This window comes from Loxodonta africana, chromosome 20, assembly GCF_030014295.1.
Source record: "Loxodonta africana isolate mLoxAfr1 chromosome 20, mLoxAfr1.hap2, whole genome shotgun sequence".
In the NCBI taxonomy this organism is placed as follows: Eukaryota; Metazoa; Chordata; class Mammalia; order Proboscidea; family Elephantidae; genus Loxodonta; species Loxodonta africana.
In genome coordinates this window covers 65,999,055-66,021,217 of record NC_087361.1, presented here as the reverse complement: position 1 = coordinate 66,021,217, position 22,163 = coordinate 65,999,055, and the positions used below count along the sequence as shown (strand labels likewise).

At 45.4% G+C, this 22,163-nt stretch overlaps 1 protein-coding gene across 3 annotated transcripts in view; it reads right to left on the bottom strand.

Moving 5' to 3' along the window:
• Nucleotides 1-21,963, bottom strand: part of CD34 (CD34 molecule) — a 39,258-nt gene extending 17,295 nt beyond the window's left edge. For 2 of the 3 annotated variants that reach the window (XM_064273253.1, XM_064273255.1), the window contains exons 1-5: nucleotides 21,871-21,963; nucleotides 11,330-11,434; nucleotides 9,614-9,805; nucleotides 8,687-8,940; nucleotides 4,116-4,196 (exon numbers count right to left, since the gene is read on the bottom strand). In XM_064273253.1, the coding sequence (XP_064129323.1) occupies nucleotides 4,116-4,196; nucleotides 8,687-8,940; nucleotides 9,614-9,805; nucleotides 11,330-11,434; nucleotides 21,871-21,949 (711 nt within the window). In that variant the 5' untranslated portion in view covers nucleotides 21,950-21,963. The remainder of the gene's footprint in view (nucleotides 1-4,115; nucleotides 4,197-8,686; nucleotides 8,941-9,613; nucleotides 9,806-11,329; nucleotides 11,435-21,870) is intronic. The other variant, XM_064273254.1, reaches the window with a different exon arrangement.
• Nucleotides 21,964-22,163: the final 200 nt, after the last annotated feature.

Here is a 22,163-nt window from a genome sequence, read left to right as displayed (position 1 = left end):
TGGGGCTTCCAAGGCTGTGATTTTTATGGAAGCAGACCGCCACATCTTTCTCTGGCAGAGTGACTGGTGACTTCAAACAACTAACCTTTCGGTTAGTAGCTGAGTGCTTAACTGCAAAAAAAAATAACCCACATGGTGAGAGCTACCTCACTGGGTACTTCCTATGTGCCAGAGCGCACTGTCCAGGTAACTGAGAACTACATTTGCATAATTTCTGTTATGGGCATATAGGAGATGCAGGAGCTTGTGGATATGACAGAAGTACTCAAGGATGAGAAGTCAGGGGAATCCAAACCCTTCGTGCCCCTCATTAGGCTGTGGGTGGGGCCTGAATTTCTCACCATTAGAACCAGTGCCTTAAGCCCCTCTGACACCAAAAGTACAAATGCAACTTAAAGAAAATCAGAAGCACTAGGGTGGTGCAACGAGCGATGGTGGCGCAGTGGTTAAGAGCTCGGCTGCTAACCAAAAGTCAGCAGTTCAAATCCACCAGCCCCTCCTTGGAAACCCTATGGGGCAGTTCTACTGTGTCCTAGAGGGTTCCAGTGTGTCGGAATCAACTTGCTGGCAATGGGTTTGGTTTTGTTTTGGTACGGTGGTACAAGAGGAGCCCTGGTGGTTCAATGGTTAAGTGCTTGGCTGCTAACCCAATGGTCGGCGGTTCAAACCCACCAGTGGTTCAGCGGGAGAAAAGACCTGGCAATCTGCTCCCATAAAGATTTCAGCCTAAGAAACTCTGTGGGGCAGTCCTACTCTGTCACATACAGGGTCCCTGTGAGTCACAACTGACTTGATGGCACGCAACAACAACAACATGATGGTTGGCAGTACAAATCTACCCAGAGGCACCTTGAGACTGGCCTGGAGATCTGCTTCTGAAAGGTTACAGCCCTGAAAACCCTATGGAACAGTTCTACTTGACTGGACGGCAACTAACAACAACACATCACTAACAGAGTCCCTAGGTGAAGACGGTGGTTCAAGTCCACCCCGAGGCACCTCAGAATAAAGGCCTGGTGATCTACCTCTGAAAAATCAGCCACTGAAAACTCTACAGAGCACAACTCTACTCTGACACACATGGAGTTTCCATGTGTCGGCACTGACTTGTTGGCAACTGGTACACCATTAGCAGCCTTTGGAATGGATTGAATATTAGATAAGAAGGGAGTAGGACTCAAGGAAAAGGCATTCTGGGACACAATGGGGAGCTGTCAATTTTAGAAAAGAATTGTTGAGGGAGCAGAAGTTGCTTTGGGGAGTGGTGGAAGGCATTGCTGCTTGGCGGCTGGGAAAGAAGGACCCTCAGGAAGGAAGAGGGAATTGATGTCAGTGACAGGGAAGGATGAGCAGCACTACGCAGGTGCTCCCGGAGCGTCATTCTGGATCCCAAACTCAGGGAGCTGCTCTCTTTCCAGGAGTCCCTGGGTGACGCAAATGGTTAAGCAGTTGACTACTAGCTGAAAGGTTGGCAGTCTGAACCCACCCAGAGGCGCCTTAGAAGACAGGCCTGGCGATCTGCTTCTGAAAGAGCACAGCCTTGAAAAGTCTACGGATCAGTTCTACTCTGCACACTTGGGGTCACCATAACATGGAGCCAACTCTATGGCAGCTCACAACAAGAAGAAGCTCTCTTTCCACTTCCCTACTCACAGAAACTCCCCAGATCTCAGTGGAGTGTGCCCAGATCCTCTCAGCTGTGGCACGAAATGGATTAGGCAGCAGTCACGCAGATGAGAAAGGGAGCCAGCTCAGGAAGAGGAGTTATCCTTGGAGTGGCAGCCAGCTTTGGTCCTTGTCTTGTATGACGGCTCCCGTTAAAGGCCAATGCACAGACATTTAGAAAGCTCTGCCATTAGTTCTAAATCCCTGGTGCAAAGAATCAACATTCTGGCACAGACCTGTGCAGTTAGCAAAGGGTGTGGTGATTTTAAAAAACGAATAAAGCTGAAAATCCGCATCAGAAACAAACACTGTGAATTACTTGTACGTGCATGTATATATATAAACATTCGTGTTTAAGTAAACTATTTTTGCAAACTGCATTTAATAATTCCATTATGTGAACTTACTTCTTTACAGCTGCTGTTGTTTGAAAAAGTCTTAAATGATTCCCTTACGTGTAATTTTAAAAGATTTGTCAGTCAGGGAGAACCAAGTGATAACTGTAGGCAAGATATGGGTATTCAGAGTGGACAGAATAAGTAACTTACACCCTTTACAAAATGCAGCCTTCACCCAGGCCCTTTCGAATCTATGCGTGCCATAAAAAAAAAAAAAAAACATAAGTTCCCTTAAATGGATCCCCAACTTGTAAGAAGATGTTTTCTGCAATAAATAAACACCACTCTTCCCTTCACCCCTCCCGCCAGAGCCTTGTTGCTGTCAGGAAACTGAATTAACTGAAAGCAAAGCATGGGAGCCTGCTATTAGCATTAAAATTTAACACAGTGCTCTAAGCTCTTACCAACATAATAAGACACGAAACTGGAACAAAAAGGAAGAGAAAAACAACGTATTGTGGTAGGTAAAAAAAAACAACATATTGTGGTTGATTAAAAAAACAACGTATTCTGATAGACAACATGATAGCTACAGAAAAAAAAAGGACCAAAAAAGCTCCTGGAATTAATAAACAAGTTTAAGAAAATGGCTGAACCCGAGATAAGTATACAACACTAAGTTAACTTTCTAATATATCAGCAATAATCAATTAGCATATAACTGGAAATCCACATTATAAATAGGCTTAAGAAATCCATAAAACCTATAGGGAAAATTTTTTTTTTTAATCCACGATACTGAGAGATACAAAAAAAAAAAAATGGAGGAATTTCACAGCAGTTTCAATTAAAATATTTATGGCTTTTTTTTTCCTTTTTTTTTTTTGATCTTTACAAGATGTTTCTAAAAGTTTTTCTAGATGAAAAGATTAAAAAATAGTTTATATTTTTTACAGTGTATTGAGGAAAGAATAGCCTGGCTGGGTATAAAAAAACACTATAATGTAAAGGCATTATAATTAAAAAAAAATTTAAAACACTCTAAAGTATAGACAAACTGAACAAATAAAATATCCCTGAAGAATATGCCCCAGGACAATAAAAACTTAATATAAGCTAAAAGAAGCATTCCAGTCAAGAAAGAAAGTGATCATTCAATAAACAATATTAGGAAAAATGGTTATATGGAAAAGAATATAGCAAAATAAATTCTATATGGAACAAAGAGTTATATGCAAAGAGAAAGAATAAACTAATCGAAATTTTAGGTGATTAGGTATTGTGGTTTAAGCGTCTGATTGCTAAACACAAGGTCGGCAGTTCAAATCCACCAGCCGCTCCTTGGAAACCCTGTAGGGCAGTTCTACTCTGTCCTGTAAGATCACTATGAGTCAGAATCAACTCCACAGCAATGGGTTTTTAGGAGTTCCTGGGTGATGCAAATGGTTAGCATGCTTGTCAGCTAATCAAAAAGTTGGAGGTTGGAATTCATCCAGAGGTGCCTTGAAAGAAAGGCCTGGTGATCTACTTCTGAAAAATCAGCCCTTGAAAACCTTATGGAGCACCCACGTGGGTCTACTCTGACACACGTGAGATCTCCATGAGTTAGAACTGACTCGTTGGCAACTGGGTTTATTTAAAGTTTATATCTGGATGGTGAGAAGGACTTCCTTAACATAAAAGCAAATTTAATCTGACAACATATATTAAACACACTATATAGGAGGAGGAAACCCTGGTAGTGCAGTGGTTAAGAGCTACGGCTGCTAACCTAAAGGTCGGCAGTTCAAGTCCACCAAGTGCTCCTTGGAAGCTCTATAGAGCAGTTCTACTGTGTTCTATAAGGTCGCTATGAGTCAGAATAGACTTGGCAATGGGTTTGGTTTGGTTTGGTGATAAAGGAGGAAAAAATTAAAATTTAAAAGAAACCGTCTTTGCCTTCTTTGCCCACCAGGTGGGGCCACTCTATCCCTTAAACCCAAGGCCTCAGTTATTGCAGAGTCGGTTCCACGTTAAACTTCCCCCAACTCCACCAAAGTCCAGTCCAGTCCAAGCTGGCTTAAGTACTTAAGGGAATTGTGAGGGAGGAAAGAGGGTGAGGGGTTGACTTACACATCTGGAGGTCTCATTTTGCTCCAAGCAGATGCCCTGGGTCAATCTCACTTGTTTGATTTCCACGCAGTTGATTTCTCTCTGAATTAAAAAAAAAAAAATGATAAGCCAGCATGCCTTGTCCCTCATTCCACACTCCCTCATTCCATCCTTGCCCACTCTGTTCTGTTCACTTTCAGTAAGGTACTCTTTAAGAGGCTTACAAAAATCAGCTGCTGCCAAGTTGATTCTAACTCATGGTGACCCCATGTATGTCAGAGTAGAACTGTGCTCCATAGAGTTTTAACAGCTGATTTTTCAGGAGTAGATGGCCAGGCCTTTCTTCCAAAGGGCTTAGGTGGACTAACATCCCACCTTTCAGTTACCAGTTCAGTGTGTTTACAGAAAGACTTGTTATTGTTGTTGTTAGGTGGTGTCAACTCGGTTCTGACTCACAGTGACCCTATGTACAAGAGAAGGAAATACTGTCCCACCCTGCGCCATCCTCACAATCATTGATATGTTTAAGCCAATTGTTGCAGCAACTGTTTCAATACATCTCACTGAGGATCTTCCTCTTTTTCTATGACCCTCTGCTTTACCAAGCGTGAGGTTCTTCTCCAGGGACTGATCCCTCCCGATAACATGTCCAAAGTATGTGAGATAAGGTCTCACCATTCTTGCCTCCAAGGAGCATTCTGGCTGTACTTCTTCCAAGACAGATTTGTTCATTTCTCTGGCAGCCCGTTGGTATATTCAATATTCTTCACCAACACCATAATTCAAATGCATCAACTCTTCTTCAGTCTTCCTTATTCATCATCTAGCTTTTGCATGCATCTGAGGCGATTAAAAACACGGTAGTTTAGGTCAGGAGCACCGTAGTCTTCAAGGTGAGGTCTTGGCTTTTCAACATTTTGCAGCAGATTTGTCCAGTGCAATGCATCCTTTGATTTCTTGACTGCTGCTTCCATGGCTGCTGATTGTGGATCCAAGTAAAATGAAATCCTTGACAACTTCAATCTTTTTCTCCGTTTATCATGATGTTGCTCATTGGTCCAGTTATGAGGATTTTTGCTTTATTTATGTTGAAGTGTAATCCACAGTGAAGGCTGTAGTCTTTGATCTTCATCAGTAAGTGCTTCAAGTCCTCTTCACTTTCAGGAAGCAAGGCTGTGTCATCTGAATAACACAGGTTGTTAATGAGTCTTCCTCTAATCCTGAAGACTTGTTTTTCATATAGTCCAGCCTCTCAGACTATTTGCTCAGCATACAGATTGAATAAGTGCGGTGAAACGACACAACCCTGACGCACACCTTTCCTGATTTTAAACCACGCATTATCCCCTTGTTCTGTTCAAATGACTGCCTCTTGGTCTATGTACAGGTTTTGCAGGAGCACAACTAAGTGTTCCCAAATTCTCCTTCTTATCAATGTGATCCGTAATTTGTTATGATTCACATAGTCGAATGCCTTTGCATAGTCAATATAACACAGGTAAACATCTGTCTGGTATCCTCTGCTTTCAGCCAGGCTCCATTTGACATCAGCAATGATATCCCTGGTTCCATGTCCTCTTCTGAATCCAGCTTTCACTTCCGGCAGTTTTCTGTGGATATACTGCTGCGACTGTTTTTGAACTACCTTCAGCAAAAATTTACTTGTGTGTGATATTAATGAAAGTTTGATAATTTCTGCATTCTGTTGGATCACCCTCCTTGAGAATGGGCAGGAACATGGGTCTCTTCCAGTGGGTTGGCCGGGTAGCTGTCTTCCAAATTTCTTGGCATAGATGAACGCTTCCAGCGTTGCATCTGTTTGTTGAAACATCTCAGTTGGTATTCCACCAACTCCTGGAACTTTGCGTTCACCAATGCCTGCAGTGCAGTTTGGATTTCTTCCTTCAGTGTTGTCAGTTCTTGAACATATGCTACCTCTTGAAATGGTTAAACGTCTGACCAGTTCTTTTTGGTACAGTGACTCTGTGTATTCCTTCCACCTGCTTTTGATGCTTCTTGTGTCCTTCAATTTTTTGCCCACAGACTCCTTCAATATTGCAACTCCAGGCTTGAATTTTTTCTTCAGTTCTTTCAGTTTGAGAAATGCTGACAGTGTTCTTCCCCTTTGGTTTTCTAATTCCAGGTCTTTGCACATTTCTTTATAGTGCTTTACTTGGTCTTCTCGACCTGCCCTTTGAAATCTTCTGTTCAGCTCTTTTACGTCGTCATTTCTTTCCTTCACTTTAGCTACTTGATGTTTAAGAGCAAGTTTCAGAGTCTTGTCTAACATCCATTTTGTTCTTTTCTTTCTTTCCTGTCTTTTTAGTCACCTTTTGCCATCTTCATGTGCGATGCCCTTGATGCCATCCCACAACTCGTCTGGTCTTCAATACATCAATCTATTCTTGAGATGGTCTCTAAATTCAGGTGGGATATACTCAAGGTTGTACTTTTTGTGGATTTGTTTCAATTTTTTTTAAGCTTCAACTTGAAATTGCATATGAGCAATTGATGGTCTGTGCTACAGTCTGCCCCTGTCCTTGTTCTGATTGATGATATTGAGCTTTTCCATCGTCTCTTTCCACAGATATAGTAGTTGATTTGATTTCTGTGTATTCCATTCATCAAGGTCCATGTGTATAGTCATTGCTTATGTCATTGAAAAAAGATATTTCCAATGAATAGGTCGTTGGCCTTGCAAGATTCTATCATGTGATCTCCCATGTCAGTTCTATCACCAAGGCCGTATTTTCCAACTACTGATACTTCTTCTTTGTTTCCGACTTTAACACTGCAATCACCAGTAATTATCAATGCATCTTGACTGCATGTTTGATCAATTTCAGACTGCAAAAATTGGTAAAAATCTTCAATTTCTTCATTTTTGACATTAGCGGTCGGTGCGTAAATTTAAATAATAGTCATATTAACTGGTCTTCCTTGTAAGAGTATGGATATTATTCTATGACTGACTGTGCAGTATTTGAGCACAGATCTTGAAGTGTTCTTTTTTGACAAAGAATGTGATGCCATTTCTCTTCAATTTGTCATTCCTGGCATAGTAGACCATATGATTGTCCAATTCAAAATGGCCAATACCAGTCCATTTCAGCTCACTAATGCCTAGGATATAGATCTTCAAGTTTTCCATTTCATTTTTGACAACTTCCAATTTTCCTAGATTCATACTTTGTACATTGTACTTTCCAGTTATTATGTTTGCAGCTGTTTCTTCTCATTTTGAGTTGTGCCACATCAACAAATGAAGGTCCCAAAAGCTTTACTTCATTTACATCATTAAGGTTTACTCTTTTGTGAGGAGGCAGCTCTTCCCTAGTCATATTTTGAGTGGCTTCCAACATGAGGGGCTTATATTTCTGAACTATATCAGACAATAGTCTGCCGCTATCCGTAAAGTTTTCTCTGATCAATTTTTTCAGAAGTAGATCACCAGGTCCTTCTTCCCAATCTCTCTTACTCCGGAAGCTCTGCTAAAACCTGTCCACCATAGGTGACCCTGCAGGTATTTGAAATACTGGTGGCATAGCTACCAGCACCACAGCAACACACAAGCCACCACAGTATGACAAACTGGCGGATAAGTGGTGGCACAAATATTTAGAGAAAAGGAAATTTAAAATCTGTCAGGGAACTAGAGATGTTTAAGAGTTACACTGCTTTCCTTCTTCTTGTCTGTATATCATCAGATAATCAAAACTTTTGTTACTAGCCTGGGTCTGCAGGCAAGTAACTTTTTGCAATCTCGTTAAATATTGGCTGGGAAGGTGCAGCAATAGGGGGTGGGATCTCTTCCTCTTCGGGATGTCTTCTCTCTTGCCAGTCACAGAGCTGCAGTCCGGCCACTCAGGCACACAGACACAATGGGGTGGTCTGGTAGATGCCTGGTGACATCCATTTTCCTCCTGGCCTCCAGGACTCTCCAGATTCCTATTCTGGCTCCCTTTAAAACAGAAACCAGGCAAGCCGCCCACACCTGCCTCCACGCTCCACCCTCTCATATTTTCTGCTTCTTATGCTAAATGTTGTTGACAGCCACAGGCCCCTAGTCTGTGACGTGCAGGCTGAGCTCACCACCCATGGTCTGCCCAGTCCTACCATTGCCACAAACGTCCTCACTGCCTCCCTCTGCTTGGCACAACTGCCAAACATGGGGGGAATCTTATGTGTCCTAAACATTTTGGGCAAAGCAGGTCCATTAAGTCGGGGGCAGTCTCCAATTATTCCCAGTGGTGAATGGTGCCCTGTTCAAAGCCCAGACCAAGAGATATAACCACAGAAAGAACTATAGAACCACAGAGGACTGGATGGATCTCCAAGTAGCCAAAGACCCCCTTTTCTCTCTCCTCCCTAGAAATGCAATACCCATAGCACAAACCAGCCTTGTTCCCTGACTCCGGCTCTTTTCTTTCCTTTCCGCTCCCTTCGGCCACATTTAAATTGCCTATTTTACATGCTGATTTTCCCGTGACCCAAATTCCATTGGGTGGGATAAGGAGAGGTTGGGAAGAAGAGAGAACCTGCATACATACAAGTGAGGGAGCAATCTACCATTTCTGGCCCCATTCACCCACCTTAACGATAACTCGACTGGGAGGAGATGATGTATAGGATTTAGTGTGAGATGTCATAGGGCTGGTGCTATTGGATGGGCCGTCTGAAACATTTCCAGAAAACATGCTGGGCTCCAAGGTGTTCTTTGAAGTCAAAAAGTTGGTTGGGGTGGTGGATACTGCGAAGGTTAGAGTGGTCTGTGACTGGACAGAAGTGTTCATGGTTCCAGGAATTGAGGTGATCCCAGAGGTGGATGTGTAGTTGACTGTAGACACTGGAATAGACCAAAACACAAATGTGTGCAGATGCACACATGCACATCTCAGAGCACATACTTGGATTAAGACTTTACAGATAATAGTTGAGGTATGGCCTTCAACCCGGAACAGGAAATTTGGTGACTTAACAGCTACTTCATGTCCTAACCATGGCCAAACTCATTTCAAACCAAGTGTAGGGAACATAGTTATAATCTAAAATGTATCAGAGGTGCCCTCAGGATGCTGAAACTCAACTGGATGCTGGCCCACCCTGGAGAAACCAAAGATCCCCAATTTGAGCATGTACCTATCTTCCTTCACTCACAGGAGATCAGAGATCTCTTTGGAGTATTCATTTGGATCTTATTTTACCACCAAGCTGAACTCAGCATGGGAGCCAAGGTACAAGGAGCACTACTGATCAGCTGCCAAGGCTTACTTTTTCTTCTTTTGGACTTAGAGTTGGACCTGAGAAAGCTGTGACTGTAGGAGGAATTACCTAAAAGTTTCTTCAAGGTACCCTAAGTAAGTATGGTGCCCAAATCATTAAAACAAATGGCTAGTATGATTCCATTTGTGTGAGTGGGGTGAGAAGGGAGAGAGAGTGTTCTGAAAACATCCTAAACGCCTTACCCAGGCACTAGGGGCTTCTCCCTGGGGTGTGAGATGAACACCCTTTATCTTTACCTGAGGAGGAAAGATGGGCTTCCGAGGTTCCGCTGCTGTTCTGAGAGCAGTTGCTGGGGCTGGTACTTCCAAGAGTACTTGGTACTATGGCTTCCTGGCCAGTTGCATTTTTAGGAACAAATGAAGAGTTTTCTGTGCTAGATAGCGCTGCGGTAACAGTAGTCATGTTGCTGGCATCTGTGAACCCAGAGGCTATAGGGAAACAAGGAGGAGAAAATCAGACCTAAATGGTCCTGGAGCTTCACGACATCATCTGATTCATTTTCTCGACTTCAGGTAGAATCAGTCCATCTGGACATTTCCTGCTGCCCCTGGTGGTGGAGCAGCATCCTCCTGACAGGGAATTAATTTCCTATTATAAGATTTTTTTCCTAAGGAAGGAAAACTCTATATGCACACATATGTCTATTACAGTATTATTTATAGGAAGGAACAGTTGGAAGCAACTAAATGAACTATAGTAGGATAAATGGTATACACACTTAATAGACTATCACTTAATATCACTGCAAATAAAAATTTATGAGAACTAAAGTAACATGGGAATATGGGCCAATGTTCACAGTACGTTAAGTAAAACATTAAAATAAAAAATTACACCTGAATATATAAATATATATTACAAAGATCTAAACCATAACCGAGAGTACGTCACTACTCCCTGTTTAATGAATCCTTCTCTGTCACTCTCCAACCAATAAATTAACTTTTCAAATCACTGGATTCCAACCATCTCTATGCAACCAAAACCAAAAACCAAACCCACTGCGTCGAGTTGATTCCGACTCATAGCGACCCTACAGGACAGAGTAGAACTGCCCCGTAGAGTTTCCAAGGAGCGCCTGGCGGATTCGAACTGCCGAACTTTTCCGTTAGCAGCCATAACATTTAACCACTATGCCACCAGGGTTTCCAATCTCTATGGAATCCCCTTAAAAATAGTCTATCCTTCACAGAATTCCCATTCTCAAACTCCCCTCATCCTTTCTATCGCAGCCGTCAAAACTATCCTTGCCTTTTATTGAAGAATTCAGATGGAGCCAGCAATCCCAATAGTTCTTTTGGAAGCACTGCCTTAGGAATTTGGAGCCCTGGTGGCACAGTGGTTAAGAGCTCAACTGCGAACCAGAGGTTGGCAATTTGAATCCACCAGCCACTCCTTGAAAACCCTATGAGGCAGTTCTACTCTGTCCTAAAGGGTTGCTGTGAGTTGGAATCAACTCAATGACAACTTTTTTGTTGTTGTTGTTGCCTTAGGAATTTAGCTGATGGACTAGAGAACAGTAAGGCCTAGTGTCTCACAATATGTAGTGGGAGAATCTAGAGATTAATTCCGGCTCTGCCAATAACCATGCAATTTAACGTGTATGTGCGTGTCTCAGTTCGCTTATCACCCGAGTGGGGTCTTTCCTATCTATCTCACATGGACGTTGGGAGAATCAATGAGATAACTCTGAATTACTACAGTATAATATTCCTGAATCTAGTCATTCTCTACAGATTTTCCTGGACATCCTTGCCCTTCTCATCCATACTTCCTGGAGCTGCCCAGCAGTACTATCCTTAGAACCAGGCAGGAGAAGCCCCCTGCTTGGACTCTACACTTTAGAAGGCCCACACTCCATCCCTCCTCCCTGCCTTGCCCTCTCCCAAACCATGAGGAGCCTATGGAACCAAGAGCCCTAGAATTTCCTGCCCAAATGGCTCTTTACTCACTTTCACGGGATGTGTGGGCCTTTTCCCCGAGTTCACCGTTCCGAGGGAGAGTTGCAGTACCAGGAGGTATACCCCCCGGCCCAACGGTGGCCAAGGAGAGGCTACCTGCAGGAAGGATGGTTACAGCTTAAGCATGCGGGTGAGTATCCCATTCAGGAATGCAAGAACTCCCAGAGTGTGGGCAGGAATTCAAGATCCCCCACAATAATGGGTAGGAAAGGTGGTGGGCTAGGGCCAGGGGTCAGCTTTTCCTGCTCAGTCACATGGTGGCACTGAATTCCAAGAATGTGAGAATTCCAAATTTGGTCTTCCCTCTGGCCATAAAGATATGTATGTCAAGGTAAGAGGATAGAAGCTATTTTATGTACCAGTTAGTTGCCTTGATTTTGAACTCTGAGGGTCTCCATTTGTACTCCTGCCTTGGGCCCTGCAAAGGCTAGGGGTGGACCCGGTATCCAGAGCTTGCACCCTGCAGTCCCATCCTCAAGGTAAGGCTCCTGAGAGTCCAGGCCACTTTAAAGCTTGTCTCTAAATTTTGCTGACTGAGATCTAGGTCTGTATTTTTCAGAGATTTCTAGGTAAATAACAATGTAGAATGACACCTCTTGATTCCCACAGCATTGAGAGGGAAATTAGACTTCTAGTTTCAAGGCAACTGACCTAGGTAGGGCCAAGAATGTTCCCTCTACAGGTGACAAGATCTCACTGTTCCACATTTGCCTCCCTCCCCAGCCTGCAGCAAGTAGGCTGATGACAATGCCGAGAACAATAGTCATGTATTAACATTACGTGTCAGGGAAGCAGGGGGAAGAAGTGATACTACCATGTATTTTTGAGATGAATAACCAGTATGACCAAGGTGTTGGCCAAGAGGGAAACCATAGCTCATGTGGGGCAAGTAGCAATGAGGCCATTGAGGTATAGCTGATTCTTTTTTTTTTTTTTAATTTATTTTGCTTTTGTTGTTGTTGAGGCTATACACAGCAAAATATACTCCAATTCAACCATTTCTACATGTACAATTCAGTGACATTACTACATTCTTTGAGTTGTACTATCATTCTCACCCTCCTTTTCTGAGTTGTTCTTTCCCCATTAACATAAATTCACTGCCCTCTAAGCTTCCTATCTAATCTTTCAAGTTGCTGTTGTCAATTACATCCCATATAGGTAGATCCTAAGAGAGCATAATGCTTAAGGCAGACATTCTTTAGTAGGTAAGTGAGGTGCAGCTAATTCTTGAGTGGATTTAGCAAGAGGGTCAGGCTGGGTATAGGCTACCATGGATCTGGATTCTTCCTCTATGCCTCAGGAGAGAAAAGGACGGGCCCCTGTCTGGCTCAGGTGGGAGATGGTTTATCAAAATAAAAAGATGGACAACAGGTCCAGGCTTTTTCCTTCCTTAAATAGGGCCCTCTCACCAATCTCACCCCAAGATATGAATTCATTGTGGGAAGCCAGTGGTGACAACTTTTCAGAAACTGAGTTAAAGGAACATCCTCTCAAGGCACTGATCAGAGGCACCCTCCCTTGACACCCCTCTTCCTACTCCCCCACTCCCAGTCACAACACAACAGTTCTTGGGAGTCCCAGCCCAGACCAGTCCTTTTCTCTCTTCAAAGGAAGCTGTGCCTGGCTGAGGTGATGTCATGCTTTTGCACCCCCTCCCCCAAGGGGCCTCCTTCACCCAGACAAACATGTTTGAACTTTTCCAGATGTGAAGAGACCTGCCGCTGGTTCTAAGGACAGAGACAACTGTTCCAGAACAGTGAAGCAAACTCTGGACCCAGGCCAGCCACTGACCGCTAGGGTTGGACTCCCAGCTGCAGGTGCCTCTTCCCACCCACCAGTCAGCAAGTTCTGGGGAACAGGTAGCAGGATCCATCTGCAAACAAGAATGAGACCTCAACCTAACATTCACATCCCTGAACCCAGGGTAGCAGGAGCTTCTGAGACCCTGGAGAAACAGGACAAGGGGTGGAGGGGGAGGTGGAAAGGCAGGGCCAGATGACCTGGTGTAGGGCAAGGAGACATCTCGGCCAGCAGCCCAGGAGTCGATCTTGATGTAGATGCTCCAGTGTAAGGACTCTCTGGAGTGAGTCTCCTGGTTTCACTGTGTCTGGGGCTCCCTGGGTGGCGTGAAAGGTTAAATGCTTGGCAACCAACTAAAAGGTTAGTGGTTCAAATCCACCCAGAGGCATCTTGGAAAAAAGGACAGGCAACCTACTTCTGAAAGATTACAACCACTGAAAACCCTGTGGAGCACAGTTCTGCTCTGAAACGCATGGGGTTGCCATGAGAATATAGTCGACTAGAAAAGGCAACTGGTTAATTTTGTTGTTGTTGTTGGGGCTCCTTTGTGGGGGCCCCAAGGAGAAACTGGGTCCTGGAGAAATGATGTTTATAAGAGCCAAGACTGCCAACAGATTTCTTCCTTTCCTTTTTTTTTTTTTTTTTAGCAGATTTCTTTCTATCCTATCTTCCCACACACACCCATGGCATTAAGTCATCAGACACTGACCTTTCCTATCTGGGCTTTCTGATTCCCAGCTCTGTAGGGGAGTAAAAGCAATCTACCAGTCAGTGAGAGCTTGTCAGTTTCTAAGAGACAACTGACTCCGTTCCATTCTAGACAGGAGGAACAGGCCTTACCCCCAATTCTACGAGCATGGTAGTTCAGTGTAAAATTGAATTAAAGACTATCTTCTGATGTTACTTATCATTCCATCCTTTTTAATCACATCTCCCTAGGTACCCTATTTGATTGCAACACACTTGTCTAGAACTTAGAGAAAACGGAGGGGGCAAATATCAAGAAGTTAGCAAAATGAGGATTCTAAGAAGCCAAATAGAAGTCACAAAATTCATCTAGTAAAAATCACGCATTTAACTTAAAAATTGGTTGACACAGAGTCGATTTTGACTCATGGCGATCCTGTGTGTCAGAGTACAACCTGTGTGCTCATACGGTTTTCAATGTCTAATTTCAGAAATAGATTGCCAGGGCTTTCTTCTGAGACATCTCTGAATGGACTCGATCCTCCAACCTTTTGATTATGGAGTTAACCATTTGCATCACCCAGGGACCCCACATTTAACTTATAGGACTTATCCAGAGGCAGTTACTCTTGTTTTATACAAAATTCTAACAAGCCTGGTTATCTGACATCCTAGCTAAAACTGCTAAAATTAGGAAGAAGATAGGACTATCAGAGGCAAACAATAAGGAGAAACAACAGCTGAAAACTAAGAAACAGAAACAAATGAAAGGCAGACGCAACTATCACAGTGCACATTAGTCTTGAACTGTTTATGGTCGGAGTAACGTGTACCTTAAGAAGTATTAAGGATGTCACTGAGCTGCACCATAGCCAAATTATTTTCATGATACATCTGAGTCATGAAGGTTAAATTCTTTCTGTTTGTACGTTGAGGAGGCAAATGAGTATATGATACATTTTTAAAACATTTCTATCTGCAGTTGATAAACTAAAGCGTTTTTTCTTCGGTCTTTAAAAGGAGGTTACAAATCCCCAGGGACCCAGAAAGTTCTACTGGCTGACTGGCTAAATTCCCCTATTTTAAGAGACTGAGTTTTCCTATACTTGGTATCGCTTCTCCTAGACCCAAACCCCCTTCGTTTTAGTTTTTCTGGGTGCTGTTTTGTTTCCCGATCCCAGCTCTTATATAGCCAGTCCCCGGTAGCCCATTCACTTCTAGAACTTGGCCCAAGAGGAGCTCCTTGGAGGAATTTCTGGCTATCTTAGCCCAGGGTTACCACACTAGGAAGAAGAAGCACTCTGGCCGCTTGCAGAAGCTAACCTCTGGGAGACCACAGGCTATTTATGGGGAGGCAGTTTGGCCTGTTGTGATCCATAGGACATCATGTTTGATAAAGTAGAGGGTCAATGAAAATGAGTGAAACCCTCACTGAGGTGGACTAATACAATGGCCACAACAGTAGGCTTAAACGTAGCAACGATCATGAAGATGGTGCAGGACTGGGCAGTGTTGTGTTCCGTTATACATCAGGTCAGTGAGTTGGAGCTGGATCCAGGGCAACCAACAACAGTCCGGCCTAGAGACAAAGTGCTCAGCTCTGCAAACAGACACGCTGCTCTGGCACTTCTCTGTCAAGGCTGGGTGGTCTTGAGAAGTTATGAAACTCTCTAGGCTTCACCTGTGAAATGGGCACAAAAAGAGTCCCTACTCCTAGTGGTTTTGAGATAAGGGGTGTAAAACAGTTAGCCCATCTAGTAAATGTTCCAGAAACGGAGGCTATCTTTACTGCACACCCCCTTCCTTCTGCTTTTCGGAGCATTTGAGAAGCTTATCTCCATCGCTCACCTGGCACCACATCATACATGCTGTTCCCTGATATTGGCCTTGTCGCCTCAGTCAGATTATAAATTCCTTGAGTGCTGGCACCATCTCTTATGCTCCTTTGTTTTACTCCTGGTGCTTAGCACAGACCTCTGAGTTCAGAATAAGCACTTGGACTGAATGGCAACTGTACTGGGAGTGTTCACACCGACCATCTTTGGATACAGTGGTCTCCTTCTGATGCTGTATTTTCAGAACGGATTTATCAAATTAGGAGTATCCATGGGAGGATTATCAGAATTAAGAAAGTTCTAGAAACAAAATATATGGTCAAGGGCGTAACAGTAATTCATCTAGAACAGGTTGGTTAAACTACAGCCAGTAGACCAAATCCAACCCGTGGCCTGTTTTTTTTTTTTTTTAGTGAGCTAAGCAGTCCCTGGGTGGCACATATGGTTAAGTGATCAACTATTAACTGAAAGGTCGATGATTTGAACCCGCCCAGAGGTACCTCAGAAGAAAGGCCTGGCAATCTGCTTCCAAAAGATCACAACCATTGAAAACACTATGGAGCGCAGTTCTAGCCTGTATGCATGGGCTCGTCATGAGTCAGAACTGACTCAACAGCAGCTGGTCTGATTGTTTTGGTTAGTGAGCTAAGAATGATGTTTAAGTTTTTTTAAAGTGTTATAAAATAAAACAAAGTAGAACACGCATCCGAGATCACATATGGCCCCCAAAGCCTAAAATATTGACTATCTGGCCCTTTACAGAAAAAGTCTGCCAGTCCCTGACCTGGAAAAGAGGAAACGGGGAGGGAGAATAAGTAACTTTCTTCAAAGTTCATTTCACTTATTTATTCACTGTTATTTTTCTTAAGTACCAATGACGTGCAAAGCATTGTGCTCAGCACTGTGAGGAGGATAAAACCAGCAATGATTCCTTCCCTCTGTTGGGTGTCAGTGTCATTATAATATAAATAAATCCCTGCCCTCCAAGAGCTTGTAATTTAGTGGGGCACACCAGAAAGGTCTTTAAGGATTATCGTGAAGAAGGACCAGATTAGTCCTGTGATAGTCCAAAGCACAGAATTGGAACTAATGATTAGTAAGTTACAAGAGAGGCTAATTTCACAGTAATGGGGACAGTGGTGGTTCAGTGGTTGAAGTCTCGCCTTCCATGGGGATGACCTGGGTTCCATTCCTGGCCAATGGACCTCATGCACAGCCAACACCTGTCTGTAGAGATTGTACGTTGGTATGATGCTGAACAGGCTTCAGCAGAGCTTCCAGTCTAAGATGGACTAGGAAGAAAGGCCTGGTGATTTACTTCTGAAAAGTCAGCAACGGAAACCCTATGAATCACAACAGTCCAGTCTGCAACCGACAGGGACAGAGCAGGACCATGTAGCATCTGTTCTGTTGTGCATAGGGTCTCCATGAGTCAGGGGTTGACTTCATGGCAGTTACCAACAACAGCAAATTTCACTGCAATACAAACAGGGAAAAAAAAAAAAAAACTAAAATAAAGGAGAGTTCTTTTAAAAATGGAATAAGCTACGCTGGGAGGCATTCAGGAAACACCATCTTTAAGGGTCCCTTTCAATCCTCCTGGTGGTGCAGTGGTTAAGTGTTCGGCTGCTAACAAGAAGGTCAGCAATTGGAATCCACCAGCCACTTCTTGGAAACCTTAGAGGCAGTTTTACTCTGTACTATAGGGTTGCTATGAGTTGGAATCAACTCGATGGCAGCAGGTTTGTTTGTTTTTTGGTTTCCAACCCTCAGGTTTACCATGAACTTGCACCATCTTGGACGATAACAAAAAACTGGGCGGGTGCCTTCCTAAATTTCGGAGGCTAAACTGAGATGTGAGTGTAAACTCAGTCTCTGTGGCCAGAGTATTCTCAGCTTACTGAGGCTTCTCGTAATATTCCCACTCATTGTGGAACCCCAATGTCCTGAGGATTCTCTGAGGTCCCGCGTTTCTCTCAGTCACCTCTGTCACTTCCCTGATTCTGTGCCTCCTGTCCTTCAACCGCGACGTTCTCTTTCTACACTGCTTCACCGCAAGCAGCCAGGTGCCTATTCCTTCACACCCTCAGAGCACCACTAACACCAGGCTAGTGTGTATGGCTGATTTTTACTGAAGGTTTGACATGACGGTAAGATTCTACGACACAGCCCAGAAGAGACGATGGCATAACCTTGAAATAGTAGATATTCCCCCAAACCTAAACCTATTGCTGTCGAGTCGATTCCGCCTCATAGCGACCCTATAGCTCCGAGAAGAACTGCCCCATAGGGTTTCCAAGGCTGTAATTTTTACAGGAGCATACTGCCACATTTTTCTCCCACGGAGTGGTTGGTGGGTTTGAAACACCGACCTTTCCAGTAGCCGAGCATTTTACCATTGTGCCACTAGGGCTAAAAATCCATGCTCTCCTAACAGAAGGAATATCACATTGGCCAGGTCTTTCCTACCCTCCACCCATCACTGCTCCTTTCTTGCTCCAGGCACTTCTCCTCCCTTCTCTGTTCTCTTTCTGGGCTTGGAGTCCTTCAGTCTTTTGTTTCTTGGACGCCTCTAAACAAAACCTCCACTTTATCATGTTCTGCAGTTCAGCCATTGCACATTGGAGTTTGCCCACTAGGCTTTCTCAACCCATTAGGCACTAAGGCATTTTCTTAGACACCGGAATCATCTGTCTAGAAATGCCAGTGCCCTAGAAGGTATCAGCTATGTAGGGGTGTGTGTGTGCGTGTGTGTGTGTGTGTGTGTGTGTGTGTGTGTTCCAAATCAGGAAGCAGCAGACTTCCCACTTAAGCCCAAATGCCTTTTCCTTGGCATTTGAAGGGAAGTGAGTCATCCCCTGGTGGGCTTCAGCATTTTCTTAGACAATGGAACATGAATCTAGAAATGCCACTATCCCAGAAGGTATCCGTTGTGTGCGTATATGTGCGTGCTCCAAATCAGGAAGGAGCAGACTTCCCAGTTAAGCCAAATGCTTTTTCCTTTGCACTTGAAGGGAAGTGACTCATCACTCGGTGGGCTTCAGCGTGCAGCCACTGGGAAGCATACCTTTGTATGTATCCCTGTTGGTTTGTGTGGCCACCCTCCCAAGATGCCTGCATCTTTCTCTTCAGCACAAAGCTGGGGACTAACAATTGTAGATACTGTGTTTTCATTTCTCAGCTGAGGAGGGAAGAGAATGTTCTCATTAGAGAAATCAAAGCCCAGAAAAATAGGAAATTCTGCCCTGGCGACTTTGAGAGTTTTCTTTTGGAGGGTGGTTTTTCTGTTCTTTTCCCCCACCTTCATATTTTTAGTTCTGCACTCTCCAGGCCATTTAGTGAGATCAACCAAAGTCAATGAGAGAGAGAGGCCCAAGTACCCTGAGGGTGGAGCTGGGTAACGGTCCAACCCTGAAAGGCAGCCCAGGCCCTCCAGGCAAGGAGATGGTAAGAAGTGGAATTTGTTCCTCCTTTCACTTGTTTTTGTAGGACTCTGCCTGGTTTATCTGCTGCAGTTGGGCACTTCTTGCCCTGAACTTTTGGAGACAAAGACTCAGAGAAGGAAGCAGAGGGGGACAGTGAATGACCGGGGGCCCAGGAGGGGGAGCCAGAGGGATAAGGAAAAGAGGCCCTGGGCCCCCCGTGCATTTTTCAGCCTGGCGGGACTGCTGCTGAAGAAATGCATTTGCATAGGTTGTGCCAGCTGGGTTGGCCCTAGGAGGGGGAAGCGCTGGGGACCACTGAATTAGTCAGAGGTCCCACAGGCTGCTGTTTCTTGGTCGCCATGTGGCAGAGATTCAAGGGTGGAGTCCTCTCCCCTCTGGAAAATATCTGATAAAATTCTTTTCCCTTTTCTTTTTCCCCCCTCTTACATGTAGCCCCAGACAGGATATGGGTGTGGGGTCAGCAGGCACAGATGACCCAAAGGAAGAAGAGGAATGTGAAGGGGTGGGGCCAGGGGGAGGGGGGTGTTACTAGGGAGAAGGGAAGGACAGGCAGCTGAGGGCTTGGAAGAAGAGGTACCCTGAGCATGACAAACGACGGGGTTTCCTAGTTAGGTGGAAGCCTTCCACCATGGCTGGTAGTGTGGCAGGGCGGCCTGGTGGACCCTCAGCCCCCACCTCAAGCCTGATTCTGGTCTGGGATCCACCCCACCCCTGACAAAGAGACCCCACTTTTGGTTGGCTGGTGTGCCCACACCCATGCCAACTTCTGCCAGGGACAGAAAAAAGACCTTCCCAGAAGAAAGCTCTTTGTGGGGGTGAGTGATGTGAGGAACACAGACCCACTGCTGCCCTAAATTTCACAATAATGATGGCACAGACTTTCTGAAATGTCCCTTTGTTAGTACTTCAAGGTACACTCACTTATTTCATTTATCCCACAATGCGTTCCAGGACAGAAAATGACTCTTGTATTAAAAAGCTCTCGGGGCACAAAGCTTTGAAATGGCTTCACTAGTCTGGCTATGTTGGGAATGGGAGCCCACGTCCCACTCCTCAGACTCCAAGCCTAGATGCCGAAGTCCTCTGCCTTTCTACCTGAGGTTCTGCAGAGACAGGGCTGCCGCCATCACCCTCACATCTGCAGACCCAGGCGAGGGGGACACTGCTCAGCTGAGGAAATAAAAGGGTGGGCCTCGCTTGGCCTAGGACCAGATCATCATTAGCTGTGTCACCAAAGGAGAGGGGAGCATCCAATGGGGATCTGAGCCACAGGCCAGCTCAGCCGTGTTACGAGGGTGCAGTTTAGCACTCAGGAAAATCCCCATTCTAGGGCCTCGACACCTCAGCCACAGCTTTTCTTTTGCTAGGTCTGAAGCTCCCAAACGGGTCCACCTGGAGCCTCCTTCAGAGCTTTCTGCAGCCCAGAGCCAGCTCTGTCCCACAGGGTGGGCCCAAAGGAGGGTCAGCAGTGCAGACTGAGAGCAAGAGGCCTAGTGGGCTGGTCCTGGGTCACTCTGTAGGATGGAGGGGATTGGGAACTTTAAAGGGTTGGAAGCAAAATCTTCAGCAAAAGAGAGAGTACCTTAGAGTCTTTAAAACCCTCCAAGTCTATATGATGGGAACCCTAGTGGCACATTGGTTAAGTGCTTGGCTGCTAATCAAAGGTCTGTGGTTTGCACCACCAGCCACTCTATGGGAGGAAAGAGCTGTCCATCTGCTCCTGTAAAGATTTCAGCCTAGGAAACCCTACCGGAGGTTCTACTCTGTCCTACAGATTGCTGGCTATGAGTTGGAATCCACCTCACAGCACCTAACAACCAGTCCATGTGATAAGATGGAAAATATTATTCCCAAATGAAAGTAATTAACAAATATTTTATTGAGCACCTATTATTTTTTTATCAAGAGAGTGAGTGGAGGAGTGTCCTGACCTGTTCATTAGAACTTGGAGGGGGGAGGGAAAGAAAACCCCCAAGTGTAACAAGTTTGAGTTTGGGGTGAGGGGTGTAAGTGGGAGCTGACCGGAGGGAGGCAGGGCCCAGAACCCCATCTACCATCACCTTCTCTCAGTGGGGATCGGTGTGGGTACTAAAGAGCGAGTTGTAACTATTTAGCTCTCTGATATTAAATGCAGGGATCTTTCATCACCTAACTCAGCTTTCCTCTCAGCTTGCCACCCACTCATCAGACGCGGGGGCCTCGCCCTTGGTTGCCTTGGCTCCCATTCCTTAATGCCCAATTCTGCCTCCACCTGTCCTGGGGGGCTGTGGGCGCCTGGGCTCCTTCCCCACCGCCCGCCAGGGCCGCTGCTTGGCGAATCAACCACCAGCAAGAAAACTTTACTGCTTCTCTCCTCCCTCCTCTGGTGCTGGCTCAAGCTCTGCGCTCTGCACCTTTAGCAAGGCGAGGAGACAGAGGCATCTCCAAAGGGCTTGTTTTGCAGCCAATTCGAATGCGTGTATCCTCAGATCCTGGGAAGTCTAGGGCGCGCAGGTCGGCTTACACCTTCAGTGATTCCCACGCACGGCGTGGTCGGCTTCCCTTCCCACCCCCACCAATTCCCAGGTGAGAGGCTGGCAGAATTCACTTCAAACGGCCCTCCTCCCACTACAGCCTGGAGCATCTGTGCGCGGCAGTGCGTGGATTGGGGCGGGGGTCCCTTTCCCTCGGCCGGCTCTGGACGCTGGGCTGGGGGTGGGGGGAGCCTGAACCTGCCCCGCCGCGGATGTCTGGCTGGCCGCAGCACGCGGTCGATACTCACGGAGCAAACCCAGCAAGCAGAGCGCCGTCCAGCCCCACGGCAGCCCGGGCCCCGCGCGCGCGCCCCTGTGGACCTGCATCCTTCCCGCGCCGCTCTCTAAGCAGAAGCACCGAGTCGAAGCCACAGCTGGGCCAGGCCGGGACGCGCTCCTCCGCCCCCTCCGCCCGGGAGGCGGGTGGGAGATTCTTGCTTTTTTCCCCTCCCCTCCCTTCTTGGTCTTGGCAAGGCCGGCCCCTCTCCTTGGCTGCCACTAATGTGAGCTGCTCGGCTTAGACCCGAGGCGAAGGACTTTA